The sequence below is a fragment of the Schistocerca cancellata genome, chromosome 6 (assembly GCF_023864275.1).
Source record: "Schistocerca cancellata isolate TAMUIC-IGC-003103 chromosome 6, iqSchCanc2.1, whole genome shotgun sequence".
NCBI lineage: Eukaryota > Metazoa > Arthropoda > Insecta > Orthoptera > Acrididae > Schistocerca > Schistocerca cancellata.
Window position 1 is genome coordinate 437,917,936 of NC_064631.1, and position 24,116 is coordinate 437,942,051.

A 24,116-nucleotide genomic window follows, 5' to 3' on the forward strand; every position below is an offset into this window, starting at 1 on the left:
GAGATATTTTTTACCTTCAAACAAATCCTTGACGAATTATGTCTTACGGGTTCATTAGATCTGTATGCCTGAAAACTGAAGGTGCACGGTCTGAGACTCCTTGCCACTGTTAGCGTGGTTCCCTCCTCTCAAAGGTTCGAGACCTCCCTTGGGCATGGGTTTGTGTGTTGTCCTTAGCGTAAGTTAGATTAAGTAGTGTTGGATTAAGTTGTATGTAAGCCTAGGGACCGATGGCCTCAGCTGTTTGATCCCATAGGAACTTACCACAAATTTCCAAAAATTTCTGAAAACTGAATTCGGCTAAAGACGTTGCAGAGTAGCCACTTTTATAAGGGGATTCAAAAAGTTTCCGTTAGAAGGACGTACAGTCCAGAATCGGTAAGGTATACCATTCAGGCAAAATCGCCGTGGGTACTGATTTAGTTATCCTACCGACGCACCAGGTAGAAGATCTCTGTTTGGCAAAACACCGTGGCCTGATGCACGAAGACGTCTGTAACTGCCTGCTGCACATTCTCGTCCGACAGGAATCGTTGACTCTTCATGGTCTTTTTTTGGGAGAGATCAGAACTATCGGGCGGGTGCTCGAGTGTCTTCCACTTGAGTTAGCGTAGCTTCTGCGTTACGACATTCATTAGATTGTGGTATGGCGACATAGGTTGTCAAGAAACAGCAGCTCTCCTTAATGCAGCTTTCAATACACGTCGGCGGTTTTTGACGGAAATGCTGTCCCTTACACATTATTCGTTCTCCGATGGACGTCTGGCGGAGTTTGTCCTTCGGCAACCAAGAGAGGAATAACAGCACATTGCTCCTGGTTGGACGCATTTAGTAATAACATGCCATAGTTAACGTTTCCTCATTTACATCGCCCACATTGGAAAGATGTACTAACCCCTTGCCTACATGTCAGTGCTAATATACCCGCATCGGAGTTGCGCTATGTGTTGCAGCGACGCCCTCGAACGGATAATTTTTAATGGAGTGTTATACAGGTTAATTCCGTGATTGTGTTACAGACTTTCAGGTTTGGTCGAGAAGGATAATAGTACCAATTTTAGGTAAGGGACGCTGGTTTGGAAACGGCTGAGTCGAAAGTTAAAAGCAAAAATCGCCCCGATACTTCTGTCGACCTCTTCTACTGCAAGCTCTTCGCTTTCCATGTTTTTGGAGGAGATAGTCTTGACCAAAACAAGAAAAAATTATCCAGTAAACATGGACACTAAAACGCATACCTTAAAAGCTGCGAGTGAATGAGATGTGTCTCACAGTAGCAAAGGTCAATAAGTACTCATGGCTCTTAAGGTATTCACTTTACTGGAAATTTTTTCTTGTTTTGGTCCATAACACCTCTTCCCAAAATATGGAAAACAAAGAGCTTGCAGTAGAAGAGATTCACTGTCAGAGGTATCAGAATGATCTTCGCTCATACCTTTCGACTCGATCGTGTATGGACCAGCGTCCCTTACCTCAAACTGATACATTTGCCCTTCTTCATCTTCCCTAAAAGTTTGTAACATCATCACGGTATCACCATGTATAATTTAAGTCTTATGATTTCTTCTTTATCGAGAACAGATCTTAGGTAACACTGAGTCTCTTGTTTACTGGTCTTCGTATATGGTTATTCTATAGTTATCCGTGGAGAAAATTGTTTTATATTTACCCTCTGCATTTTATAAATGCATAACGTACGAAGTGGTCAACTCACTAATGACGGTATTCATCAACTGCAAGAGGCTGAGTTAACATCAAATGGCCTTAAATTAAAATAGTGACTGGAAGAAAATTTGTTCAATTAATGCAGTGATCCACGACATGCGAAAAGAGGTCGAAAGTACCTTTATTCGAGTACCTGTGGCTGTAATCGAAAGTCTTGAACAAGGGAAAACGTCTGTAAAACGCAAATCACACAAGACTTCCCGCCAACAGCCTAGAAAACGTAGGGAATCAGTTGGAGGAAAACTATGGTTACCCACACGCAGTTTACCGTAAGCATGAACCAGTATGATTATTTCAGTTTTCTAAGCGACGAAGTGTTGACCTTTCCCCTGTACCTTCATGAAGAGTGAAATTTTTGAAAACATTGTTAGCGATCTCTCGTCTGGTAGTGTCGATCCACCGCTCTGGAGTCTGAAGATGACTCTCTGAAAGAGTCGAAACCGGTCACTCACTCCAATAAAAAAATTGCGATCAAGACTGTTTTAAATTTTAATTTCATGAAGAGTATTCTGTGGACACCCCGCCTCGCAAGATGACAGCCGTGTTCACAGGTCTGCTCTCGTTCGTCCCTGGCTTTACGGACACTCACAAACCCTTCGCGCCTTGGCTAGCCCGCTAAATAACTCTGAATAAATCCCACAGAAAATGTCTGGAACGGTGGCGGTGGGGGGAGGGGGGGGGGTAACTAAACACCCTCGCAGTTTTGTGGTTCTGCGGTATCTTATCATCAATGAGTGGTTTCAGCTGAATATACAGTGCAACAACACTTGAGACAAAATGTTCACAGACGCTTCCAGACGATGCTAGACATTTGTTGTTATTTTTTTATGCCCCTGAAATGCGGCAGGGGGTAGGCACTTACCGGCATGCATATGCATTGTGTGTAGCCTATAATCCAGTCATTTGTTGCGCGTGAGAGGACGAAATTGAAGTTGCTGATTCGCTTCTAAAATACTAAGGTGGGTCACAAAGGCTATAGACGTCAGAGCCGTGTGTACCAGTCTGAGAACTGTTTTCCTTATCAACATATCCCCCTTGTAAACTTAAACGCTTGTCCGATCGTTCGACAAGGCGTTAAAAATCTGCAGGATATAATTTTTGTGGCACCGTTTACATCCGAAGAGTGACCTCTTGGGATACTGTAGAGCAAATGTAATTGGTTCCTTAAACTGCTGAAACACATAAGACCTATGTATCCTGGAGTTATCGAAATACCCCTAGACTTGGAAACAACGGTTCATCACTCCACAACCAAGGCGACGACGATGCTTCTTGTTTGGGACTTTGTCCTGTCCTTTGCTGAATTCATGTATCCAGCTAAACACAAATTTTCATGAAATAGATTGGTTCAAATGGCTCTGAGCACTATGGGACTCAACTTCTGAGGTCATTAGTCCCCTAGAACTTAGAACTAGTTAAACCTAACTAACCTAAGGACATCACACACATCCATGCCCGAGGCAGGGTTCGAACCTGCGACCGCAGCGGTCTCGCGGTTCCAGACTGCAGCGCCTAGAACCCCACGGCCACTTCGGCCGGCTCATGAAATAGAGTTCTAACCATATAAGGAATGAATTCCCTTATAGATGCGCTCTGCGAACAGTTCGTCGGCTCCTTGGTCTGAGTACGGATCATTAACCATTAATCGATGAACAGTACACCGGTTACATTCCACGCGATATATGCTTCCACCTCCTAGATATGTATAGGCATGAAATTTAAAACGATATGCGGTATTCTGGCGTTGACGACGTATTTATCGACTCACCCTCGTATGTTCCTGCGCTTAGAGACGCTCATTCTTAAGGCTTTATTGTTGAAAAATCATTGAATCAAAGTATTAGGTTGGGTGGTATCCAGATCCAGCATATCTGGGTTGTATACCCAGCTACTTCGGTGCAATCTCGTCGCCCTAGGGCTGGAGAATTCAATAAAAGACGCTTAGGTTCACTGGGAAGCGGCAGCGAACATTTTATCTCTAACAGCTTTTTCCCCATGACGCGATGTGTCACACATAGACTTTATTTTCTCATTCCTCCACCCCGTATGGAAAAGGGGGGGGGGGGAGGGCTGTCAGTAGATACAAGTCGCCACTGTTCTGCCATATAAGAGTAAAAAAAACATTTGAAACATATATTAAAATTGGTCACGGCAGTTGGCAAAATGAATGATTGACATAATAAAACGGCACAGATTCAGATGCGTAACTGAAAATATAAAAGACGGATTTCATGATTAATTAAAATATTGAATAGATGAAACGGCAAATGAACGTTTGACAAAAGATAAAAGTCAGAGGGACAGCTGCCTAAGTTAAAAAAGGGGAAGGCTGCCCTGGCCAGGAGAGGTGGGTATAAATCGGGGCGGATTTCATGGTGAGCACGTGGAGAGTGTGGAGGGAATAGGTGAATGTGGTGATTGAGGAGCGCCCTAGACGTTTGACGCAGATACTTTTATATTCCGTGTTGAGCATGCCTAATTGAGGCGATTATCAGGGCTAGAAGGATGTATGACACTATAGCGTGATGTTTCTTGGAGGTAGCTAACGTATGGTCCAGTGTGCTTACTTATCTCAGTACCTAAGGTAGCAGTTGAGCCCACTGCCTGCTGACTACAGACACGCGGCAACAAGAGGTCGTGTGATGCAGCGGGGTCTTGGGGTCAACGGTAGGCGCCACGGAACTTCTAGCGGCGGCTCCGCGGAGTCGGGCGCGTGCGTCTGCAAACGCGTCTCGCATTGTCGTGTGGGCGCCGCCGACTGTTTAGAAGCCAGCCACCCATCCATCCAGACGGGGAGGCGGCGCATGCCGTCACGTTCCCAGAAGATGCGGCCCTCCTTTATGTCGACGCTAGGTGTGTCTCGAGAATGCCGTCCCGCCACCTCGCCACGGCTCATAAATGCAGTGTTCCAGAGATTAACGCTCCCTGCGGGTTGGTTCCCATTTGTCGCCGCTGGGTGCTCCATACGCGACTCCTCACAAAAGACAATGACTTTGACCTCATCTTTCTTCCGGGAACAGTGTTCCGTGGCGCATAGAAAATTAGGATTTAAGCTGTTGGCCATGCATGCACTGTTCCAGAGAATCCTGCAGTATGCAGTGAATGATTCAAAACGTGCCACAACACGCTACGAGTAATCATCGCTCGTATAGATGACAAGGAGAAAATTTCTCGGCCTGCAACAGAAATGGCCGTGGTATAAAAGGGAAACTTTCTTATAAGCGCACTGTGTCTGCCTGTGTAACGGAGTGCTCAGCCTAGATAGGACCCGGGTTCAATTCCCGGTACTTGCTGGGAGGACTAGATCGGGACTGACTCAGCCTCATGATGCCAGTTGAAGAGATACTTGAGAGAGCAGCAACAGACTCCAAGGTCTGCAAAGCCGACAACGGTCGGGAGAATGGTATGCTTGACCCCACGCTTTCTTTTTTTTTTCTCCCATCGGTCTTCTGACTGGTTTGATGCCACGAAGTCCTCTAGTGTGCCTATGTTTTCACCTCAGAGTAGTAATTGCATCCTACGCCCTTAATTATCTCTTTGATGTATTCCAGTCTGTCTTCCTCTACAGTTTTTACCCTCTACAGCTACTTGTAATGCCATGGAAGTTAATTCCGGATGTCTCCATACTCGAACCATTTCCAGCTTACCGCGAGTATAGTTTCAATCAATTTTCAATTGTTACTACATATTCATTACATTGCGTGCACAGTATATCTGAACGGTTTGGGGTGACACCATTTCACGTCCTTGAATCTTCATGCAATTCATCCCCATCGATGCATTCAGATAAATTCTGTGCACCTAATTAATTCACATTTTTCCTTCTTGGTTGGAGAAGCCACGGTCCTCATCGACTCCGTTCCCCCAGTTGCCAGGCGCACATCGAAAATGAGGGGGAGCGCCAGATGCCTGTACTAACTACTGAACAAATTTTGTGATTATACTAAATTTCGTGTATTTCATTACTAGCTGAAGCGTTGCCCATGTATGTATTTATTCCACTTCTATTAGTCCTTCTCTTCCTTCTCCTTCTCGCTGTCCGTCTCTTCCGCCCCACTCTCTTTTCATTTTTCTCCTTCGCTTCTCTGTCCACCTTCTCGACCTCCTACCTTTCTTGATCTTCTATTGCACCCTATAAGTCCATCACCTCCTCCCCTCTCCTCTCTGCCTGTCCATCTCTTTCTTTCCCCTCTCTGTCTGTTCATCTCTTCCTCTGCCCGCTCATTCTCCACATTATCACCCCAAACCAATAGGGAGTTGCAGTAACATGTGTACCAATTTCGGTTGAATTCGATTCAGGGGTTTAGGAGGAGCTTTTTATCTGCGGCTTTGCCTGCGTACGCACATGAGACACACATTTCACAAATTTCACACATATCTGTACACACGTCACCTGTGCCTATAGCGAACTTCGGCCTGTAGCTTCGTTTTCACGCAGCTCAATATGCATCACGTCGAATCACCTGAACTTTGTGTCGTACAATGATATAATTTTGTAGATAGTTTCAGCGGAATATGTGAATGCTATATGCGAAATAAGTCGAGAATGCAATTAGTAGCAAAGAACTGATAAATTAAAACGTCAAGCCTGATGCGGCAGTTTCACTGCATGAACATTGAAAGTGTAGTGAGCGATAAACTTCTTTCATTTCATCATCTTGTCAGCGAGAAAAAATTTCGCAGTGGTTTGAAATTACGTTTAAAGTTTCTTGCAAGCCATTACGTATTTTCATTTTCAAATACAGGATGAATAAAGTCTGGGCACTCGTGCGCCGTGAACTGCTCTATCCTTTTTCACCGCCACGCCCTCGACTTTGATAGGTAGGTGGTTCATTCCTTCACAGTGATTCTTTCCAGACGGTAAGTGATATGTGTACCATGTTTGTTTAAAATCGGTCCAGTGGTTTAGTAGGAGAAGTGGAACATGCCTACATACATTTTTATTGTACATGCTCTACCGATGGTGTAACACGCAGGACATAAGTGCAGGTATTTGTATTGATGACTGAGGACAGTGTACTGAACAACATTACATTATTGTTTACGTCATTTGCAGACTAGTTATTGTAGCCGTTAGTAGTAGTATGTTTTTAGGTTGACTAGTACCTCCAAGTAGAGGTGACAAGAGCAAGCCACTAATGCTTATTTTCCTCCTGTGCAGCAAGTCAGGTGCTGAAGTGTGGACGCAAAACGGTTAGTCTATACTGACATGTGTAGTCTGCTTAGTGATGCAGTTACGACTGTGCAGAAAACATCAGGTAGTATATTGTGTGATGTGTTTGCGGGAAGGCTGTTTGACTCAGAGAAAAAACAACCGAGGCACTGATGTGTGTACATATTAAGGTACCACATATAAAAATAACTGCATTATACACATTACTCCTTATATGTATGGATTATTACTATTAAAATTCAGAGCAGCTTTGCACCTGGGCATCTGTGACGCTTTAAATGTGGGAATCATGGCAAATTATGTTTGGATTTGAGGGGGAAGTGGAGAAAATAGACACTGTTATTAGAGGTGTATAGACGCAAGAGAATAGAGATTATGGTGCATTTTACAGTAATTGTGAGAAGATCTTGTGGAACAGGGATGCTATATTTGTTGAAGCAGCAAATACAAAAACCAGTTGCTCAGCAATGTTCGGATCGATTTAAAGAGAAGTTAAAGACGCGTTTCCACCACTTCACGGCAGGAACGAAGAGGAAGGCCCTATCGTGTGCTTGTTAGGTGTACCAAACCGCCGTCGTTTACGAACATCTAATTGCAACGGAAACTGCGCCCTCTGTTGCAGGTGGAGTACCGGCCGTGCGTCGTCCCCGGCAGCTGCTGGGACCTCATCCGCGAGTTCCTGCAGGGTTTCCTGGGCTCCTCAGTGCAGGCCACTCCGCCACCCTACCTGCAGGTCAGTGAGTCTTGAGTTGCCACGGTAACCGGCTACTCATCGCCACTCTCAGCAATCCAAATTAGAGATGCAGCTGCATCACGCCGTCCTGCTTCCTGAATGCCCATGTCCAAACTTCGAACTTCCGCACTTTCGTCTGCGTCATTTAGTTTTCGTTTTGCACTTGTATTTTTTTCATGTTCGTATCCATTGGGGAAAAAGTGTTTTTTACCATGAGAAACTACTACGCCGACCCGAGTGCTGTTGTACTTATTTCATAATCCGTAATTTAATATATATGTACTATATGTAATTAAGATTGTACTTATCGAATGGTCGCCTGATGATAAGTCGCGATATTTCATTTATTTTGTTACGGAATTAAGTTACAAATTCAAATAAGAAACCATGGTTCCCAGGTTTCTGTTTCAAGTCGAGAGGACGGACATTACATGTCATCATTCCCTCTGTACAGTGGTAATTTCTGAACTGCTTAACAATGTTTCTTGCCTGATGTACACCGTAAAGCGTTTCATGAGATGTTTTATAAATTTTCAGATTGTTTGCTGTAGTCAATCTCAGTTTCCTGTACAAGCAAGAAAGCAGTAATACAGCATTGGTGTTTAAAATCAGCGTGAAAACAGAAATGGGATTATAATGTTTACTGAAGGTACAGACGGGTATATACCTGTAACAGCCTCTGATTATAATTACGAAGTCGATGTATTACAGGCTGTGAGTTACTAACCATGTAGGTAACTATTTAACTTCATCTTCATTGATCAGATCTTTATAGATTTTGGATCACTGTTTTTCGTTTTCTTCCCCCATTGTCATCTTTTACCCTCATTGTCATCTTGTACATCCAAGATGCGACACTGCTTGACAGAATTGGCACTCTCGTTATAGGTATCCTTAGTTAAGAGATAGGTACTTCAAATGGTTCAAATGGCTCTAAGCAGTATGGAACTTAACATCTGAGGTCATCAGTCCCCTAGACATAGAACTACTTAAACCTAACTAACCTAAGGACGTCACACACATCCATGCCCGAGGCAGGATTCGAACCTGCAACCGTAGCAGCAGCGCGGTTCCGGACTGAAGCGTCTAGAACCGCTCAACCACAGCGGCCGGCGATAGGTACTTCCTGTTGTCCTCCTTGCTAGTAATGATCAGTGTGTCAAGTCTTACCTACTGTATGTCTTTACTGTTTTACAATGTTCATGAACTTCAAAAATTGACATATTGCCAAATGGAAAAACGCGGCTTTCGTAAATGGTTAAATAATATTATATGTAAATTGAAGGTGGAGAGGGGGAAAAAAGGAAAGGAAAAGAGAGGGAGCACTGCTGTCAGCTGCTTTGGGACATTACGCGTAGTAGGCGGCGGCGAGTGAAAATGTGTACCGGAATGGAATTCGAACCCGGGATCTCCTGCTTACTAGGCATGTGCGGTAACCACTGCGCCATCCGGGACACAGTGTTATCGCGGCCGATCCACACTCCCATCGAGCACCACCTATCTACAGCCCCTGTCCATTTCCTCCATATTTGCTCTTCCGAGATTCCCCCAGGAGGTCAGACGTAATTGCGCATCCGCACTGAAGAAGATTGGTTCATTGCCCAGCTAGGCCTATCAAATTATATGAATGTGTGGTGTCTGGTCTTTCGGACATGTTGCCCGGGTATTCATTTTAGACATGGAAGCAAAAAGTGAAATGTGTTTACAGCTAAGTATCGAAAAAAGTTTCGTATCCATGTATCCATGAAAACACCTTTGAAATTATGAAACAACCGGACAAAGGCATATGTACAGATAAGAATAGTATCCATATTAAGAAACATTATCCGGGACAGTTTTGGTACGCTGGGTGCTGCTCCTTTCCATGTCTACAACGCGAGTTTTGTAAACGAATCTATGACGTCACGTCTTCATAGCTCTGTAGACGGCTATCGGTTTCACCTACAGCCGTTTGCGCGTAGCAGTTGACAGCTGTCAAATGTGTTGCCGGGTGTCAGGCATCTACTGTAGGAGTGTCTCAGTAGTAACGAATAAAAGTATTAAAGTTTCATGCATGGTGCGCCATTTTTTCATGTATCTCAGCGTTTATCCCTTCATATCTCTTGAACTTCATGTATTCGTGTAGATACAGTCAGCGAAATATGTTGTGAACAGAGTTGGTAGCAAAGAAGTTATAAATTAAACGTCATGCGTGATGCGGCAGTTTTTCTCACATCTAATTGTTTATGACTTCATTTATTCTGAACTGTGATAGGTAGGTGGTTATTACTCCCACAGCAATTGTTGCTGGACAGTAAAGCACATGTGACATTTTATAATGTGTGTTCTTGATTGGTTAAATATGTGTAACATACAAATAACGGTTTCGGTACCTGCCACCTTCATATGTGATTAGTCCACTAAAAAGCATAGTCAGGATATGCAGGGTGCCACAGGTGGAATGGTAAATATTCAGAGATTTGACAGGAATCATCATTCGAAGCAAAGAACTGCAGTAAAATGTGTACCTTCTGAGCTATGGGCACTTGCTCATCTTCGCTGCTGTGAAAAACACCTCTTCTGCCGAACAAGTGGTCATAGCTCTTAAGGTACACATTTTAGACCCCATGTTTACTAGACGACTTTATCTTGTTTTGGTCCATACTACTTCCTCTCGAAGTATGGAAGGCAAAGAGCTTCCAGTAGAAGAGATTTGCTACACAGTATGGAGTATGAAGAATCGTTCATAGCTCTTACGGCACCGGTATGCAGTTTAGAGCCTATGCTTGCTAGACTTTTGCTTCGAATGTTTGTTTCTGTCATATCGTTGAATACTGACTACTGACCATTCTTCATGGGACACCCTTTGTTACTCTAACAGTTCAAAAATGGGTCAAATGGCTCTGAGCACTATGGGACTTAACATCTGTGGTCATCAGTCCCCTAGAACTTAGAACTACTTAAACCTAACTAACCTAAGGACATCACACACATCCATGCCCGAGGCAGGATTCGAACCTTCGACCGTAGCGGTCACGCGGTTCCAGACTGAAGCGCCTAAAACCGCAAGGCCACGCCGGCCGGCTCTCTAACAGTTAGGCACACTGAACGTTCCATAGTAACATTTAATTAACATTTACTTATCCTTAATAATGGTGGTTAATCAAAGTGGCTCTTGTTTAAGTTAGTTCAAGAAATACAACAACGAGCCACTTTCTGTATAACTTTATATATGCCAAAAGCGGTTTCGAGTTTTGATCCATAAAGGGCCTGTGGCCAGTAGGTGAAGCAACGTTCACACAGCCTGACTGCTGTCAAGCACCTGTTCGACAGCCGGCGCTTGTGCGTGCCGTAGCCTGGAGCGGCTTAACGCATACAGACGTAGAGGCCAGCCAGTGAGGCTGGGCCGTGCTTGCCGCGCAGATCCGATTTGCCGGCCATTACGGCACGTCCTGGATCTGCGCCGCGTCATGTTCTGCTCTGGCGCAGCTCAAGCCTCAGCACGTCTCCGCTGTTGCTGCGCCCCATTATGCCCTGCCGATGTTCAGGAATACCGTAAAGCAGTGTGGGCAACCAAGGCGAAGTAACTATCCAGTCACACATACTCCTAGATACTTTATGGAACTAACTGTTTCCTTTGACTGCTGTGCAATAGTGTGATCATACAGTAATGGATCTTTCTCTCTATGTACACGCAATATGTTACATTTCTTTCTGCTGAGGATCAGCTGCCCCTCACTGTACCAACCATCGATCTCTGCAAGTCTTCCCGCGCTTCGCTACAATTTTCTAGCGTCGCGACTTCTCTAAATACAACAGCATCATCCGCGAAAATCCACATGAAACTCCGATGTTTTCTGCTACGTCTCTTATATACAGGGTGATTCAGCTGCCCCTTCCAGTGAGTTTTATGCAACTTGCAGCGCCTTCAAAAACCAAATTTTCACATTCTCTCGCTTGCTAAGCGCAAACTGTTAGTCTGACAGGTAAAAATTAACAAGACCTTGTAGGAAATTTTATGTACCAGGGTGAATCAAATGAAAACCTTAAATATATTTTTTTTAAATATTATATATTGTGCAGAAGTGGTGCAAAGCTGTATCACTTTTCAACAGAATCTCCCCCACGCTCTATGCAAATCCTCCAGCACTTACAAAGTGCATAAATTCCTTTAGAAAAAAATTCTTTTGGTAGTCCGCGCAACCACTCATGCACCGCGTGGCGTACCACTTCATCAGAACGGAACTTCTTTTCTCTCATTGCGTCCAAACATATGGAAATCACTTGGGTGAGTATAATGGATGAGGAAGACACTCAAAATGCAGGCCTGTGGTTGTTGCAACTGTGGGGCCTTACATTGTCATGTTGCAATAGGACACCTGCTGACAGCAATCCACGTCGCTTTGATTTGATTCCAGGCCGCAGATGATTTTTTAGGAGATCTGTGTATGATGCACTGGTGACAGTGGTGCCTCTAGGCATGTAATGCTCCAAAATGACTCCTTTTTCGTCCCAAAAGAGAGTCAGCATAACCTTCCCTGCTGATGGATCTATTCGAAACTTCTTTGGTTTTGGTGATGAGGAATGGCGCCATTCCTTGCTCGCTCTCTTCGTTTCTGGTTGTTGGAAGTGAACCCAGGTTTCGTCCCCAGCAACGATTCTTGCAAGGAAGCCATCACCTTCTAGTTCAAAGCGCCGAAGTTCTTCGCAAGCATCAACACGTCGTTCTCTCATTTCAGGAGTCAGCTGCCGTGGCACCCATCTTGCAGACACTATCTGAAACTGGAGCACATGCTGCACAATGTGGTGTGCTGACCCATGATTAATCTGTAAACATGCTGCAATGGCATTGTGTCACTCGGCGGTTTTCCTGCACTATGGCTTCGACTGCTGCAATGTTCTGTGGAGTCACAACTCGTTGTGCCTGACCTGGACGAGGAGCACCTTCCACTGAAGGCACACCATTTGCGAACTTCCTACTTCATTCGTAGACTTGCTGCTGTAACAAACATGCATCACCGTACTGAACCTTCATTCGTCGATGAATTTCAACAGGTTTCACACCTTCACTACGCAAAAACCGAATAACAGAACGTTGTTCTTCCCTGGTGCAAGTCGCAAGTGGGGCGGCCATCTTTATACTGATACTGGCGACGATATGTGTGCATCTACAGTATGCTGCGACCTACAGACCATTTTGCACGCTGTTTGTAGCACGCTTACCAACTTACAGGATAACGGCGCGAAATTTCGATTTGTTATTAGAAATTTAAGGTTTTCATTTGACTCACTCTCGTAGTTAAATTTTGTACTGAGATTCGTTTTCGCTGGAGGCCTCAGTTTACGAGAAAAACGCGTTTGAAGGTTTTTTTTTTAATAATAATTCGAAAACTACCACCTCGGAAGAAAAGGTATTACAGTGCAAAATTTAACTACGTTAAATTTCCTACGAAAAGGTCACGTTAATTTTTTCGTTACCACTAACAGTCTTCATGTAGCGAGCGAGAGAATGTGAAAATCTTGCACGTGGCATTTGAATGCACTGCGGGTTGCATAATACCCATTGGTAGGGATACCTGAATCACCGTATCTGTTGTAAAAAGTAATGGATTTACAACACTCGCTTGGGGTATGCTGCAAGTCACTTTTACATCTGAAGACTTCTCTTTGTTGAGAATAACGCGTTATGTTCTGTTTCTTAGAGACTGTTAGTCCAATCACACATTTGGTCTGATATTTCATACGCTCGTATGTTGTTCATTACGCGTCAGCACGGATCTGCATGGATTGCCTTAAGGAATCTACTTCGACGCCAGTATCTACAGTTTTCTAGGTCTCATATACTACCAGAGCAACCTGGATATCACACGATCGTTGTTTCCAGAACCCATGTTAATTCCTAGAGAGGAGATTTTCGGGAATGTCATAATACACATCCAAAATTCTACAGGTGACCAAAATCAGAGATACATGCCTATAGTTTAGTGCGTCTGTTCGACAATCCTTCTTGAAAACGGGTTAGGAGTGTGCTTTTTTACATTCATAAAGAACACTTTTTCTTCTCCTGTGACATACGGCCCTGTATCGTTTAAGATATTTTAATTGTGTTCACACTCAAGTGAATTGTGAGTAATTTCTAATGAAGACTGTTTTCATAGCTGTATTAATTACATAGATATTAGCATCAACATCACTTTTTTTCTAATGGAACCATAGTCACTTCTGCCGCTAGTATTGTAGTGCTAAGAGAGACGAAACCAACGGCTTTTAACTTTTCAAAATTCTGTTACTAGTTTCAGACTAATAACAATACATTGAATTTAGGATTTACCTGTTTTGAACAACAAGCTGACTGCTGTCATGATTTCATACCCAAACAACGAAACACGTCGTCGGATAAGGTGGAAAGAGTATCTTGAACCACCGCTACCCCGGTGTAAAAGAGCGTAGAGGAAACGTAACTTTCACTATGTCTGTGTCATTCACGAGTTTAGAGTGCTGGTTACTTAAAAAAAAAATATACTGCAAACACTGCACAGAATGCCGTGCACAGGAGCTTTCAACATAAATTATTTTTTAGATGAGCTGTATTTTCGTACTGTCGCAACTAAAGAACCTCATACGTTTCTCACCGACTCGTCCTGCACCCATCACCCAAAGCCGGCCGGAGTGGCCGAGCGGTTAAAGGCGCTACAGTCTGGAACCGCACAACCGCTACGGTCGCAGGTTCGAATCCTGCCTCGGGCATGGATGTGTGTGATGTCCTTAGGTTAGTTAGGTTTAAGTAGTTCTAAGTTCTGGGGACTTATAACCACAGCAGTTGAGTCCCATAGTGCTCAGAGCCCTTTGAACCATTTGAACCATCACCCAAGACAATACAAAAAAATTTTTTTGCTCGTTTCTTTCCTTTACGTCACTACGATACGATATCCTGACAGGTTGTCTTTAAGACTATAGTCGTATTCGATACTTCTGCCTCTTTGTGTACAGTGTTTTGCTGTTATCCATCTAGTTTCTAAAACGTTTGTAAGTAGTTTCCCCGTTCATAATCTTTTATTCTGTAACGGAATGGGTGCCGTTTGGAAACTTTCTGGTTGATGAAAACAGTATACCGGACCAGGACTTTAACCCGGAATCATGCACGATTCTGTCTTGGAGTACCGGTCCGGCACATAGTTTAAATGTGCCATGAAGTTTGAGTGTTCACCTCGTTAAGTATGTCCCTAATGTTTTCCAACAGTTATTCAAAACATCAGGTTTTTTTTCCTGATTCGTGTTAATGCTTGGAAAACGGAGTAGGCGTCCGACCAGGTACCATCTGACTTTCTGTGAGAAGTCGATGAACGCACTATATTCGTTACTTTCTCAGAATGCCCCGAAATTTTTGTCGATAAGTATTCTTTGCGCAACGCCAACTGAATCAAATATGCAGTTTCAATCTCTCCTTGTTTTTATTTCCACAACATGTAATTAAGTCTGTGCGGCGAAATACACTGAGATGACTTAAGTCGTGGGATGCGTCCTAATGTCTTGGCGCCATCCTTTTGCCCGGCGTAGTGCGGCAACTCGACGTGTTATGGACTCAACAAGTCGTTGCAAGTCCTCTACAAAAATACTGAGCCATACTACCTCCACAGCCGGCTTTAATTGCGAAGGTGTTGCCGGTGCAGGATTTTGTGCACGAACTGGCCTCTCGATTATGTCCCATAAATGTTCGTTAGGATTCATGTCGGGCGATCTGGATGACCAAATCTCTCGCTCCAATTGTCCAGAAGGTTCTTCAAACCAATCGCGAACAATTGTGGCATGGTGACATTACGCATCGTCATCCATAAAAATTCATCTTTCTTTGGGAAACTGACGTTCATGGATGGCTGCAGATGGTTTCCAAGTACCCGAACATAACCATTTCCAGTGAATGATCGGTTCAGTTGGACCAGAGGACCTAGTCCATCCCATGTAAACATAGCCCATGCCATTATGGAGCCAGCCCATGCCATTATGGAGCCACCACTAGCTTCCACAGTGCCTTGTTGACAACTTGTATCCATGGTTTCGTGGGGTCTGTGCCATACTCGACCCCTACCATCAGCTCTTACCAAGTGCAATCGGGACCCATCTGACCAGGCCACGGTTTTCCACTCTTCTAGGGTTCAACCGGTATGGTCACGAGTCCAGGAGTGGTGCTGCAGGCGAAGTTATACTCTTACCAAAGGTACACTTGTCGTTTATCGGTCTTCTGCTGCCATAGTCCATTGACGCCAAATTTCGCCGTACTGTCCCAACGGATATGACGGTCGTACATTCCATATTGATTTCTGCGGTTATTTCACGCACTGTTGCTTGTTTTTTAGCGCTGACAATTCAATGCAACCGCCGCAACTCTTGGTCGTTAAGTGAAAGCCGTCGACCACTGCGTTTATCCGTGATGGAGGGTAATGCCTGAAATTTGGTATCCGCGGCACATCTTGACTCCGTGCGTCGTGGAATATTGAATTCGTAACGATTTCCGAAGTGGAATGTGTCTAGCTCCACTCCGCTTCAAAGTTTGTTACTTCCTATATTGCGGCGACCATAATCTCGTCGGAAGCCTTTTCACATAAATCACCTGAGTACAAATGACAGTTCTGCCAACATCCTGCCCTTTTATATCTTGTACACGCGGTACTACCGCCACCTTCATATATGCATATCTCTGTACCATGACTTGTTACCTCACTATAATTTGCACTTTCAACGTTTGCTAGTTACAAACGCGAGAAGCTTCTAAAAATTATCTTACGGGAAAATATGACAATGTAAATACTGCTTGTGATCTGATGCGTGAATGTAATAATGTACTGCAGTATTGTATTCATTGACCGTTATGTCGGTTATTGCTAGGATGTTTTATACATTATGAATGATATATGCGCAACACTGATGTAATAGTCTACAATATTTATTATTTGTTATACTAATCGGTTTTCGCCTATTCCTATCAGGTTCAAACATAAGTATGTGGTGGAGTGACATTTTGTTGGATCAAAGATTTTAAAGTAATGAATGTGAATCTATAGAGTATCTCGATTTCCAGAGATGAAAATTTTAATGTCAGAATTAGGAATAAAAGAAGACGGATTGTTTCACTGCAGAAGTTATGTAAAATTATTTAACTAAGATAAAATACGTGACATATGAACTAATGAACTATTGACAAATTACAACAGTTATACACAGCAGAAAATAATTCAGTAATAAACTTTGGTGACATATTCCAAAGCCAAAGATGTGGCTGAACAAAGCATCCTTGTCTTTAATAGATCCTAAATTGTAAACAGTAAGATATAATAATGATATTAAGCAGGTGAGTGAAGCAGCTGTGATTATAGAAAGTACAATTTTATAACACCGAGAAAAATTAAAGTAACTAAAATAAAGGAAAATAAGACACGTGAGTAAGAGGAGTAATTTGCAACGGAGCCTGGACGGGATTATGAGCAGTATCTGCAGTAAGAAGTGCGAGTAAGGGAACTGTGTCTGGACACTCAGTACTAAGGTTGGGATGACGGACACGTGTTTATTAATTTCCAAAATTTCAAGATAGTTCATCTTCCTTCATTTATGGATGTGATGTGATACTTTACGTTTCACTTTCTTTAAGCAGCTGGCCTCCAAAAATAAAGTCTCCTTTTCTGAGTTTCCAGCTTCTGTGGTGCTCCTCCAAGTGTGTACATATGGTCCTGCCAGACTGACCTATACAGAGTTTCCCACGTTTATAAGTAATTTTATACGAGGGTAATCCCAAAAGTAAGGTCTCCTATTTTTTTATAAGTACATAGACCTGTTTATTTCTACAATGGTTTACATCAGTTTACAACTTGAACATTTAGCTATTTTTCGACATAATCACCATTTCCGTCCATGCATTTTTGTAGACGCTGTGGCAGTTTTTGTATGCCCATGTCATACCAGCTCGCCGCCATGCTATTCAGAAAGTTATGAATCTCTTCTTTCACCTCGTCGTCGGAGCTGAATCCCTTTCCGGCCACATGTTCTTTTAACCTAGGGAACAGGTGATAGTCACTGGGTGCCAAGTCAGGATTATAGTGTGGGTGGGTGATTATGTTTCACTGAAACTGTTGCAGGAGAGCAACGGTTTGCCGAGCGATGTGTGGGCGATCGTTGTCATGGAGAATGTGTACGCCCTTGCTCAACATTCATCTTCTCCGATTCTGAATTGCCCGTTTGAGCTTTTTCAGACTATCACAGTACTTGTCAGCGTTAATTGTGGTCCGATCCCAAAAAACGGTTGTGATGACTTTACCGGCAGACTGTGTTTGTTTGAATTTCCGCGGCTTTGGCGAAGAAGGATGCAGCCACTGGCGTGATTGTAGCTTGGTCTCAGGTGTAAAGTGGTTTGTCCAGGTTTCGTCAGCCGTGACAGTTGAGTCCAGAAAGTTGTCCAGTTCGGCTGCAAGGCGGTGAAGAAATGCGCGGGAAGCATCAACTCGTTGCCGCATGTGGTCCTCAGTCAGCAAACGTGGCACCCATCTTGCGCACACTTTCCGGTAGTTCAATGTTTCCATTAAAATTCTGTGAGCGGTGCTTCGGGAAACCTCAGGAACCAACGTGCAGAGATCATCCAGGGTGATCCGTCGATCTTCACGCATGCTTTGCTCAACCTTCAACACTGTCTCCTCAGAAACTGCCGGTCTCCCGCTCTCTTGTTCGTCGTGAATTTCGGTCCGACCAGCTGCAAACTCTCTACACCACTTACGAACATTTTTGACATGCATGCACGACTCAGCATACACTTCCGTCAATTGGCGATGGATTTCAATTGGCGCAGTGCCCTTTGCGTTCAAAAACGAATAACTGCGCGCAATTCGCACTTGACGGGAACATCCAACTGGAGCTCCCCTTCTCAACGGCTGCCAAGCCAAGACTGAGCGCCTCAGCGCGGCGTGCGCGTGTTTACACACAGCGCGTGAAGCACTCTTCATAACAGTGTGACCAACTTCCACACAAACAGAGTTCTGTACTTATAAAAGAATAGGAGACCTTACTTTTGGGATTACCCTCGTATATTAGTTCTTTTCCAAAGCTGGAGCGCTGTCTTTACCATTGACCAAAAAGTGTCCAACGGGTGTTGTGCACATAAAATGATGTTTTTACATTCCTGGATTTAAGCTTAAATCCTTCTTGTTTATTCCTAACTCTGACATTAAAAATTTTCATTTCTCGGATTGGAGACACTCTATAGATGCACTACATTGAAATCTTTGATCCAACAAAATTTCACTGCACCAGATACTTATGTTTGTACCTAATGATGGCGTAACATCCGAATAATAAATATTGTTGAATATTACACCAGTGTTGTGTGCGTTCCATTCATAATATTGCAATACTGAGCATCTCATAGAGCGTTGCAATTTTATGCTGTGTCGAGTCCGTTACTAAAAACATATAGAGGACGTGGGGGTATTCTCCTGCTTGGTAACGCCGCCAGGCATCTGTGAAGCACACTTCTATGAATTTTAATCGCCCGCGTTTCGTGCAAATATCTTTAAACGGACTTGGTGTTTTCCTTAGGATATCGCCTGTGTTTTGTAACACAGATGTTTGGATGCTTAGTTTTCAGAACTTGTGGTGATGTCGCGGTATCGCCTTTTCAAACACCCGCAGGCTCGCCTTCTTTTCGCCTGCTCGGCGCGAGTAAACTGATACACCGACTTCTAGAGTCGCTCCCCCGACGCCCTAATCTGCTCGCGCGCAGTAAACAAACTCGGCGGGCTGGACGTTCCGCGCAGATAAACAGTTGCGCCCCACCGCCGCCGCCGCCGCCGCTTGTTCCTGCACTGCACCTCACGTCGCCGCCTCGCTCCCAGAACCCGGTAATTACCCGTCCTGCGATAAGCTTCGCTCTCGGGCTCGCTGGCTGCTTCCTAGCGGCCTGCCGACGTGCCACTATCGATAATTTTCGCACGATGTCGCTTCGGAAATCGATAGAGAGACGTACACCTAACCGTTATTAATAAGTTCCGAAAACCGTGCTCTATCATCAGGTGGCAGTTCTCGGCTCGAGTTCAGCAGCGTAGTTGCCAGTAACGCAATTACTTCAAAATATAAAAAGAAAGGAAATTCGTCTCTGCTAGTATTATGCGTGGAAACGACATCTCTGCTTTTTGTCAGGACAACGCCTCTGGATTAGAAACCAAAAGTGTCACCCGATAATGGAGCAGAGTCTTAGAAGCGCATCCTACTTAATAATGGGTGATGTGCGTTTTTGAGGCAATCTCTGAAGCAAAGACTTTGAAATGACTTGTTTTTAATAAATATTAAAATTTAATGACTCTTTACGAAGTAGGGGCTCTGAGCACTATGAGACTTAACATCTGAGGTCATCAGTCCCCTAGAACTTACAACTACTTAAACCTAACTAACATCACACACATCCATGCCAGAGGCAGGATTCGAACCTGCGACCGTAGCGGTCACGCGGTTCCAAACTGAAGCGCCTATAACCGCACGGCCACACTGGCCGGCTCGTTACGAAGTAGTGTAGTCTACTTTTACCTCGAGAGACAGAGGCCTTCTTAAAAATAATAACATGTGGTGCAATTATAACACCTTTTTAAATCCCATACCGAAATATGACAGAAAAACCACAGATATGCTGCTCGTATGTACAGTAGACCAGCGGCAAGATGCAATCAATACCTTCATTGCGCAATAGCAATGGTGATGTTACGAAAACAGCGGTACTAAAACAGAGTTGCTAACCTACTGAAATTCCTTCACCAAAGAAGACGAAGTAAATGTTCCACAATTCGCATCAAGAACAGTTGGAAACATGAGAACTTGAAAATAGGTAGCTTCTAAAAATAAGTAGCGAAGCAGCTTAAATCACTTAAAAAGGCGAGGCCTCAAGTCCAGATTGTATATCACTCGGAAACCTTTCATAGTATGCTGATACAGTAGCTCCGTACTTACCAGTCATATACAACCGCTTGTTCGTCGCAAGATCCGTACCTAAAACATGGAAAGTTGCACAAGTCACTCCTACACCCAAGAAACGAAATAGGAGTAATCCGCTTAATTACAGACTCAATTCACTAACGTCGATTTGCAGTAGGATCTTGGAACATATACTGTGTTGGAACTTTATGAATTACCTCGAAGAAAACGATTTATTTTCAAACAGCCAACATATCTTTCTTGTGAAACATAACCACCTCTTTATTCTCACCAAGTAACGAGTGCTATCGTCAGTGGATCTCACATTGATTCCATATTTTTAGATTTCCAGAAGGCTTTGGACCCCGTTCTTCACAAGCGACTTCTAATCAAATTGCATGCCTGTGGAGTATCATCTCAGTTCTCCGACTGGCTTCCTGATTTTCTCTCAGAAAGGCCAGAGTTCGTAATAACTGACGGAAAGCCATCGAGTGCAACGGAAGTAATTTCTGGCGTTACCCAAGGAAGTGTTAATAGTCCCTATGCTGTTCCTGATCTACATAAACGATTTAGATGCAGTGTGGGAGGAGTGTTGAGGTGACCTGAAAAGTGGTGACGGTCGCTGGCTAAGTCTGCTACTACCTATCATGTTTAACATGTCAGACAGTGGAAAGGGGACGTTGGTCCTTTTGTGATTTGTGTGGGGCTGCCGATGTGCTTATCCTGACAAAAGCGGGTACGAGGGTTCTACAGGAAAAAGGTTGAGGGAGCTATTTCAGCACTGTCCTAGGAAGGTATGCATCTGCTCTGGGTTTACGTCAGCACGAAAGCACAGCTGTGCCGACGGAAATGGTATAATTTTTCATGAACATTGCGGCGATTAGACACACACATTATATGGCAGTTGCTAAAGCCACAGTAATGGTCGCCATGATCAGCCACGTATAGCTACAAGTTGCTAAATGAGAGTTTTCGCAGAATCACGGGAAATGGCTTCTGGAAGTGTATGACAACTTAGTCATGAATATAAACTCTTAACTCGACATTCCTGGTGGACGTCAAGAGCCGCTACCCCACACCCGCCCTTGCGGACGGTTAAGAGCTCTCTCCTTCTTTGTAAGCTCCAAATGTGTTCTCCTGCATAATATCGTGCAGAGGAAAGTAGCCCACAGACTGACTAAAATGCCCTCTACCAACCATATAAGAGAGAGAGCTTGCCTGGATCTGTATAATGTGGAAAACACCGGCGAGACAACGGCAGATTTAATTTCCGAGTTGAGCTTTGAGCCGTACCTAGTCAGCTCAGTTGGTAAGCGAATCAGGAGCGAAAGGCGAAGGTTCGAGTCCTAGTCCGGCACTGAGTTATATTGTGTCACTAAGTTTAAAGTTCGTACAGAGTACCAGAGCATTGTCGATGGCAAGATCACTCAGCAGCGAAGTAAATGTCGGGCGTATGCAGCAGTCATGTTTCCGAATTCCAAAGAATAGTTCTCACTGTGGTGTTCGTAAAATAGTTGGTCAAGATGTAATTCAAAATGTAAATAAACTTAGTAGATTTGCAAATTTAATGATAGATATCTTCCAAGAAGACCAATAGTGTGATTTTCACAAACGCGACTACGTCTCAACTAATGCATGAATCGTACGCCATGGGGTAAAGTGCAAGTATGGTGTCGATTAATTTGTACAAATGCGGAATGTGACTTACCAGTTTAAGAAAAGAGGTAATGTGAATGTTCTGACTTTTTGTCCATCTTGCAGCCAGATGCTTCCTCTCATTTTGAGGAAAAATGGGGCCAGATTGCTTTCCAAACAAGCTAGCGAGCCACGGCGTATCACATTGAAACACATAAATGTCTAAGAAATAATTTCCCCAAATGTTAGTCGATAGAAGAGGGTCTCTTGCGCGACCACTTGGAAGGCCATCTTGCACAGCGTTAGACTTTTTTATGGGGCCGTATAAGGAACGTGTATCACCTATGAAAGTTTGTGTTGTAAACGGTTTGCGAGGAAAGAGAATGAGACAAGCGGCTGTGGTCACATCCATCATGCAGCAGGGGTATTCCCTAAGGCCATTTTCATGTGTGTCACACTGCAAATGATGACCAAGTTGAAGGTTATTTAAAGAAGACATAATAAATGACACAGATTCAGCTAGAGTATGTAGTTATGAAGAAAACGAGTACTGTAGTCGTTTTCCTGAAGCCGTGTATGTTATCAGTGTGTGTGCTATTTATCTTTTACCGTTACTTTGTTTGGTTAGATAAATCACATGTCACTTTAGAGGACATTACGAACAATATTTGGAAGTGATTCTGTGCTGTGCACAAGCCATAACTTCTCTTACGAAATAATTGATGTAGGCTGTAGAAGAAAACAATCAGAAATGATTCTGCTGTTCTGTGAGAGAAACATTGCCTTTCTTGCAACGATTCCCGTGTAAGTTTGCTGGGCTGGCCCTTACCATTCTGTTCATAGTGGTGTGTAAAGCAGGAGGTTGTAACGCTAGTTTCAGACCTGTGAATTCCTTTGAAACAAGCGCTTTCTTTAAGTTTATGTGATTGTCGCTTTCTAATTGAGTAAGATGGGCCGCCTGCTAAGTGCTATGTTTAATACAGAATATAACACTGTTGAGCACCCTGTACTGAGCAGCCGTGATTGCATTTCTGTTGCAGAACCGGATGAACGACATCTACCAGCCGACTGACACCACCCACCAGTATCTGGAGCAGTTCGCCGCCTACCGCAAGACTGCCAGCGTCTTGTAGCCGCCTTTCGCTTCACTACAGTATTTTCAGTCTACTGTCACTGTAGAATTAATCATTGTGCCAAGGAGTAAAGCAAAATAAAAGCAGGCACCCGAGAAAAAAATTGTGTTTTTCTTTCAATTTTCAAAAAATTCCTGTCCTCATCAGTTGTTTACTTTGCACCACAATGTTCGCATCCGTAGAAGGAAATGTTATTTTCTACGTGTTACCAGCAAGCCAGGAATAAACACGAACCGAGCACTGTGTCAGATCCATTGGGATTTTAATGTTATTGGTAAAGCAGTTACGATTCACAAACAAATGATACACTCGAATTATAAAACATGTGTTCGCCGTTTCACATACAAAGCAGCTGCTTAGCTGTGGGGTGGCGTCCGGGTCACAAGTATAGTGCCATGGTAAATGAGGCTGTGTTCATTGCTGTTTTACTGCGAGGGTCTGAGCGCGTAGTTAACATCTGTTCGCACTGGTCTACATGGAACCGAACGCCAAAACATTCTACAATGTATTTCATTCGTTGACATTCACACGCACCGTCTATGGAACAGCAGGGAACGGCCTCTGTGAGGTGGAGTGACTATGATGACGCGTTAGTGGAAGAAATGGGAGTCGATAATGAAGACACAGGGGATTCAGTATTAGAAACAAAGTTTAACATAGCCTTGAAAGACTCACGATTAACTATGATGGAAGGCATGGATAAAAGTCATTCGGATCTTCTAAAATCATTGTAAACAATGGCAGTGAAACGACTATTTAGTTACTTTTGTAGATTATAGGTCTCGAGACATCCCATCAG

General features: G+C 43.7%; 1 protein-coding gene across 1 annotated transcript in view; it reads left to right on the plus strand.

The window, feature by feature from the left end:
* LOC126190766 (mediator of RNA polymerase II transcription subunit 20) overlaps positions 1-23,414 on the plus strand; it is a 567,907-nt gene extending 544,493 nt beyond the window's left edge. The window contains exons 4-5 of the mRNA XM_049931288.1: positions 7,518-7,628; positions 23,225-23,414. Coding sequence (XP_049787245.1) covers positions 7,518-7,628; positions 23,225-23,317 — 204 coding nt within the window. The 3' untranslated portion in view covers positions 23,318-23,414. The remainder of the gene's footprint in view (positions 1-7,517; positions 7,629-23,224) is intronic.
* Positions 23,415-24,116: the final 702 nt, after the last annotated feature.